This window comes from Pogonomyrmex barbatus, unplaced genomic scaffold, assembly GCF_055798465.1.
Source record: "Pogonomyrmex barbatus isolate J1 unplaced genomic scaffold, ASM5579846v1 scaffold10, whole genome shotgun sequence".
Classification (NCBI taxonomy): domain Eukaryota; kingdom Metazoa; phylum Arthropoda; class Insecta; order Hymenoptera; family Formicidae; genus Pogonomyrmex; species Pogonomyrmex barbatus.
In genome coordinates this window covers 4,694,725-4,701,650 of record NW_028297099.1, presented here as the reverse complement: position 1 = coordinate 4,701,650, position 6,926 = coordinate 4,694,725, and the positions used below count along the sequence as shown (strand labels likewise).

The following is a 6,926-nucleotide window of genomic DNA, read 5'->3' as shown; positions in this document are numbered from 1 at the left end:
CCAATAATGTCGAATCTATAATCTACGTTTTTAACTTACGATCCCCATGTCACATTGTCGAGCATCTGGTCGATATAGCAAACGGCATTGATCATCACCGTTATACATTACACCTGGCAACATCTCCGCAACGGGGAAGTAATGATCTTGCGGCTCGTCTTCTAAGCAGAACCCGTAGCCCTGTCTGAAATTAACGGTTACTCTATATTTCATATTTTATAAATTTAGAATATGTTGTATATTATATATCACAATAAATAAAAAGTAGACTATTCCTTATCTACTCGAGCAATCCTAGATTATTTCTAATAAGGAATCAATTTTAGTTTTGAGAAATTATTTTCTTTCTTTTAACTCTATCTTGTTTTTTAGAATTTACCTTTATTAGAATTTATCTTCCTCAGAATTCTCAATTCATTTCGAAAGAATCTTAAGGATAAAATACGAAAAACAAAAGTACACACGTTACATGAACTTCACGTTTTTATTACGCGAATATCAATAATAACTTATCGCAACCATTTCATATCGCGAATTACCGTCGAGTTCCAAGAGACAACGAGCAAGGGGCGCGGTTCTTAATTTAATTTGAAATTTACGGCCGTAGATCAGACACTCTGTATCTCTCCGTTCCTAGTAAACGCGCAGAGTAGATGAGGAAAGTAGCTTTGTTGCCGGCGGACTTTAATAAAGCCGCCAGCGAAAAAGCAACAAGCATTAAGCTCACTCGATGTACGAGCGCAGGTAGCGCCGGGAGCACTCGGACCATTTTTTCGTGATGTACATGTCGCCGGGGTGCATAACGGTGGTCTCCACATATCCGCTCTCATGATAAACTATACCGGAACAGCCGTTCTCCTGCTGCACGTCGTGGGACATACCCAGGCTGGTAATGAGAAAAAGAAAATCGGCTTTTCGGAGCGGAATATTTATTGGGGCACGCGCGTCGTCGCGGGCTCGCTCTTAAAAGGTATCTCGAGGTACACGACGACGAGGAGCCGCTTCATACATTAAACAACGCCCTCAACCGTGACTTATTTACGACGACGCCACGGCATACCATTATTTTCACTCTCGGGCAAAGAAACGGTCTTTAGGAATTTATTTCGAGTTTTTTTCGCCGCCGGCGACATGAAGGGACCGTCGATGTCCGTAACCAGCCATGGGGGAACGGTTATCAGGAGAAATATTCTAAAATGTTCCACCAACCGAAATAAGGGTATATGAAACATGGCGCATATATCATCGAATTATGTTAACATTATAAAATTAGTTTCATATTTCTTCATGATACTCCGTATAAAATTAACGACAGTATATATATATATATATATATCTTAAAACTGTCTACGTTTCTTCCCTTTTCTCGGTGCTGTATAATTACTTAAAATTTTTTCTGCGGTTAATTAGGTCGGAACGAAATTAATTACGAGCTTACGTGTGGCCTATCTGATGAGCTATATGATAACCGGTTGGCAGACCAGCGTCTCTTACAATCGCTGCACCTCTCAAAGGATCGCACGTACCAGCGATCGTGGATGTACCGGTGAAACCACAGAGGTTTCTCGAGACACAGATATCTAATCTGATAAGTTATCGTCAAAAGGGTGAGTACCCGTAATCTTGGGATTAAATTGAATTTCCGACAGAATTGCTCGTTCCGCGTACTTGCTAATGAGAATCGCGCAATCGTGGTGATTTGGATGGGAATCGTCGCCGGGATTCATAGTGTACTGCCACTCTTGGAAGTGCTTCAACGTCGCATCCGCGTCTTGATTTATCGACAAATTCATCTGCGGTGTATTCGATAAGCTGTCAGATTGACGCAAACTCAAACGCGAGAAAAAAAGATATCATTTAAATTATAAGCTATAATCCAAATACTTTTTTAATCTTAATCTCATAAAAAAGATTTGTGACTATTAAATCCGTTGAAAGTAAAAAAATTGTACCATATATTCTTATATCTCTGATAAAACAATACAATTTACTTGAGAGACGAGATATTTCTATTCTAATTACTTTACCTCATTTTCCTCCACCTCTAATCTTATAATTCTCACTATAGTCAACTGCATGTGTACACCTAAACTGACATCGTGAAATAATCCTGCAGCCTGAAAAAAAGTATCTTTTAAGAGTTTGCTGATTCTAAAAAAGATTAAAAAAAAAATTTCTAGATTTTTAACTCGCCATATTGAAAAGTGTCAGTATGTAATTTTCGATATCGAACTCTTTGTAGTAGTCTAGCAAAGATTTGTCCAATACAACCAGCAGCTCCAGCGTGTATGATCTGTTCCCGATTGATCTTGCAGGTACTCCCTTCTGCTGATTCAAAGCACGCTTAGCAATGATTCTGGATGTTTTACCGATAACGTTGCAAAAATTCCGCGTAGTAGCAGTTTGATATTCATCCGAATTTCTTTTATACACAATATGCGGTTGTTCTGTCTTTCTGGTAAAGTTATATCCCGGCAATGGTTCGATCATGTACCATGCACGTTTCGTTTTGATGTATCCAACCTAAAGGATAAAACAATGAAATTGCGGCTTCTTAAAATTTGATGTACTTTGATTAAAAATAAACTAGCAAATTTTTTAAAATTTTACCAAAATTTAATTATTTTTATCTTAATATTATACAAAAAGGCTTATGTAACAGATGTTAACAGTTAAAAATGCTGGCGTAGATTCAAGTTAATTTTTTAAACTAGCATTATATGGCAGAAAGTTGCACACGATCAATCGGGTGTAGAAACATTCAACTAACGAGTCCATAACAAGTGGATAGAGCGCTATCGTCCAATTGGTTGCGCACACGGGCCCGATAATGACATTGCATGCCCCGCAATCGCTTCAGGTGCATGTTATTTAAAAAATCATGCGATCCCCGATGTGTTTCGACAATCGCACCTGGTCCAAGGAGATGACGATTTGGATAAAGCTCGATATGATGCTCCTCGTGATCAATACGCAGGCGATAGTGAACAACGTCATCATTTGTCGTCTGATTTCGATAAAGAGAGCGTTCGAAGTGATGGGGTATATGGTGAGATATGAAACTTCCATCCGACCTGACTTTTCGCGGTATTACTACTTCGTGCTCGTCCGATAAATGAGCGGCGCGTGTATAATGTCCTTAAAAGCAAAACACAATTATCAATAATTAAAATAAAAATTGACATTTTTTTATGCCAACTTTTATCTTAATAACTTTTCGGAATAAAAATTTTTCTTTGCTATATGGATATTTTTTTTAATTACACAAGATATTTAATTATGTATAATTGTATAATTTCAAATTATACATAACAATTTAATGATACAATTAATAATTAAAAAATGTTGTTTATCGCAAAATTTATGATATCGAAAATTAAAATGCAAAAATAATTAGATAATTACAACGTTGTTAAGTTAGCTAAGAATAAACTTAATGTATATTTTATCATAATATTTAGTATTTGCTTTTAGTAATTTTATTGGGTTCACATCGTTCTCTGTCTATCGAATTTATCGTAACAATGCATTATTTGAATATTATGCTCGAAATTCCGAGTGTACGTTTCACTCGTCAATGCATTGCCTGTTTTACTTTATTATGATGTTGTTACACGCATTTCCATTTCCATGAGAAATTTGTGTGAAAATTTAATAAACCAGAGGAACATTTCTAAATAATAATTATGTGCTTGAATATATATATCACCAATATTTCGTTATATTGACCACTCCCCATTATTTAACCTTTAATGTTACATAATGGTATTAATGCTGCCACATCATGGATCTATTCAATTTTAGCCTCCTGTACGCGCTTCAGTTAATGCATCAACATTAAGTAGCGACTGATAAATTTAAATAATAGATTTGGAAATGAAATTTAAAAGCTGCGACGGCAAGAAGTCAACTTTCTCTTTATTTTATAGTTGAGTTTTATAACGTGACCAAGTTTGATAAAGAAAGATTGATCGATCTATGAAGTTACATAAAAGAAATTGACAGGAAGAACCGAATGGAACCGAATGGACACCAATATTATTGAGAGACGCGAATATTTTCAGCAACGGGAATATTTCCGTTTCCGTCTTTCCAGACGCTCTGTTGCGAAAATACAGGAAGGAGCTTTCTCGTGTAGGTGAAAATGTTACAGAAGGCGAGGTCTCTCGATATCAGGTATCAATTTTGTCGTTGTATGCTACTGAAGAACATGATAAGATAAAAAAGATAGAGAGAGAGAGAGAGAGAGAGAGAGAGAGAGAGAGAGAGAGAGAGAGAGAGAGAGAGAATGGGAGAAAGAGAGGAAGAGGGAGAGGGAGAAAGAAAGGAATGAAGCCACGGCAAGCACGTACAATGGATCATCATTTCGTGGTAAGCGCAGCAGTTTTCTCGCTTGGCAGTGCTATATCATAGAAAAATGTCACTCGCACACACAGCATATCCTCTTAAAAAAATTACTCACTCCATTTCAGACTATTGAATATTTAATTAATAACCGCTTAATTAATTTGTGCTTAAAATTGAGAATTTTAATACAACTGATAAATTAAATTGAATTATGAGAATATTTAATATTTTACAATAACAGAGATATATTTTTACAACTTATTTTTACATCCTATTTTTCTAATATTTAAAAAATTTTTTTAAGAGAAATATTATTATTCAGACATGTAAAACGAGCGGATAGGTTAAAAGATAACAACGTCATCATACTACAGCATCTGAAAGGATTCTCTTAAATCGAGTTCGTAACGAAAAGAAGATACCCTTTCGTTTTCGACGTCCATGGCCTATACAACCGCAATGCAGACAAGGAGGGATAGCATAGAGATGTGATATACAATAGGTCATCTTCTCATACCGCGACCTACTACTCTTCTCTCTACTGCTCGCGAAACCGCGAAAAATAGCTCTCGCGTGCGCGCTGTGCTCGACAAGAGGAAAGCTCTGCTCTGAGAGACGGCAATGACTTTTTCGAAATAGGACAGGCTGATAGGGTGCGGAAAAACCCTGAAAGGGATCGACGTGGAAACTTTTTTCTGTAGAGAATTACGAAAACGGCTAACTATACATCTCAATTTATATTGTACAATATTGTACACACAAGTTTCTCGTAGTTTATATTTATGCACGTTATATATTTTATTTTATTTGTTTTATATTTTATTTATTTGTGCGTTTTTGAAATTCATGTCAGTATGTATAATATTTTTCTGTATGAATAATTTTTATAATTTCTTTCGACTATGTCACATATCTAGAAATTCCTATATATAAATATCGTTGCTTTAAAAAAGAAAAGTGAATTAAAATTTAATTGAATAAAATAATTAATTAAATTGTAACATTTGTAACATTTTCGAAAATAAGCCTGGATATTAAACTTCGGAACTTTAATTTTAATTAATTGGTTAATAACAAAGCTGATTTGTTTTTAATTATAATTCTTGTTAATTAAGAATAATGTTAATTATAAAAATATAGTAAAATTTGATTGAGATGTTATATGGAAAATGTGTACCTTGATAATTAGTATAAACTTGTCGACTATAAAATGTCACGAGCGCGAACAAATAAATAGCAGAATAAGACGACAAGCGTTTCATCATGGTACCGTACGATCTTATCGTGATGTGCATTCGTCTCTAGCAGACATTGAATCAGGAATGCCAATTCGATTGATAAAATTAAGGGAACTAACTTGTTTGACGTAGGGCATGTGACACGCTGTGTGAAGCGACATATCGATCTCGAAACAAAAGGGTCGACGACCAACGATATGTATTGCTTGTCAAACCAATCTATTTTCTCGTATATTTTTCTACGCAGTCTGAATGTTGTCGTATTTACACTTTGTGTTGTAAAATTCCTCGATATCTCGACGGTATAACGGTCAATATCATTGTTTGAAAATTTTAGTTTTAGTTATAGTTTAGATTAGAATAAATTTTTATTTTTATAAAATAAATCTATTCTTTTTGAGCAAAATGTTTAAGATTATTTTCATAAATTTGATACATTTATATTATTTTAATCACAATAATAGGTATAAAATTCAATATTAAACGAGCTGTTTAATAAACTATTTATTAAAAGATTTTTCTTTTAATTTATCTGATAAAATTTCTGTATTATTCTGTATTATATTTCGCTAGGAACAATCTTTTTATCACTACTTAATTCAATTTTCGTGTGCACATGTGCATTCGCGAGAGATTGAGTGAAGAAGCCATCCCTTAATCGTCTACGGTAAAGGCCACTCTCGGTCATAACAGTGACGTAATGGGTCGTTTGATGCAATTTCTTTATCGTAAAGTTCGGATTAAAACGGGTAAAAAGTACAGTTACGCTTGACCTGAAAACTTGGCCTTGCCGTTTAATTTTCAGGACGCGAAGTTTTTTCGCGTGGATCGCGAGTCATCTCGAAAGGAGATACAATTACTCGCGGCAAAGTGTACGATTAATTGAGTGAGAGGATCCTCCCGATGAGCACATTGCGAGCTACTCGTCGTTTTCTATCCTTGCAAAAAGAATGTGTGTTAAAGCACATTTGTTAAAGCACCACACGTATGATTCGACTGTATTCATGTGCATCTAATTTTTATAAATGATTTCATTAATTATTCTCCTTCTCCCCTCGTAACCATTAACTTAATAAGAGATACATTAATATACTTATATAAAAACAATATATAAAAGCAGAATAAACTTAGTTATTTAATGACAAACACTTTTTTTATATACTATATTTTTTACTATATTTTTATTTATATACTATATTTTTTAATTCCTTTGTTAAAGAAGCTTGATTTTTAAAAGTAGAAACTTGTTTTAGAAATTTGATATTAAAGACTCGGTTTTCTTATATTCTGAGAATTAAATAAAATTAAGTGATTCTGTATTATATTTAGCTAATTTTTATA

The 6,926-nt window shown here is 34.3% G+C and overlaps 2 protein-coding genes across 4 annotated transcripts in view; both read right to left on the bottom strand.

Annotated features, from left to right (window-relative positions):
• Window positions 1–1,041, bottom strand: part of LOC105432641 (A disintegrin and metalloproteinase with thrombospondin motifs 7) — a 67,474-nt gene extending 66,433 nt beyond the window's left edge. For 2 of the 3 annotated variants that reach the window (XM_089070480.1, XM_089070481.1), the window contains exons 1-2: window positions 728–1,040; window positions 40–184 (exon numbers count right to left, since the gene is read on the bottom strand). In XM_089070480.1, coding sequence (XP_088926606.1) covers window positions 40–95 — 56 coding nt within the window. In that variant the 5' untranslated portion in view covers window positions 96–184; window positions 728–1,040. Of the gene's footprint in view, window positions 1–39; window positions 185–727 lie in introns of all 3 variants that reach the window. The other variant, XM_089070484.1, reaches the window with a different exon arrangement.
• A 33-nt stretch (window positions 1,042–1,074) lies between these two features.
• On the bottom strand, window positions 1,075–6,705 carry LOC112552996 (A disintegrin and metalloproteinase with thrombospondin motifs 7-like). The gene is made up of 5 exons (XM_089070491.1): window positions 2,914–6,705; window positions 2,194–2,523; window positions 2,028–2,117; window positions 1,669–1,793; window positions 1,075–1,585 (listed from the first exon to the last, which is right to left on the bottom strand). Exons 1-5 carry the CDS (start codon window positions 3,067–3,069, stop codon window positions 1,435–1,437), a joined length of 852 nt encoding a protein of 283 aa, XP_088926617.1. The 5' UTR covers window positions 3,070–6,705; the 3' UTR covers window positions 1,075–1,434.
• Between the last annotated feature and the right edge of the window lie 221 nt (window positions 6,706–6,926).

Bases quoted from the DNA above. Each gene is read 5' to 3' on its own strand.
- LOC112552996 (XM_089070491.1), bottom strand. From the start codon at position 3,069: ATGGAAGTTTCATATCTCACCATATACCCCATCACTTCGAACGCTCTC. The intron at 2,524-2,913 runs GTGCGATTGTCG...TTTATCCTTTAG, and splicing joins TCGTCATCTCCTTGGACCAG to GTTGGATACATCAAAACGAA. The intron at 2,118-2,193 runs GCGAGTTAAAAA...ACTTTTTTTCAG, and splicing joins TACTGACACTTTTCAATATG to GCTGCAGGATTATTTCACGA.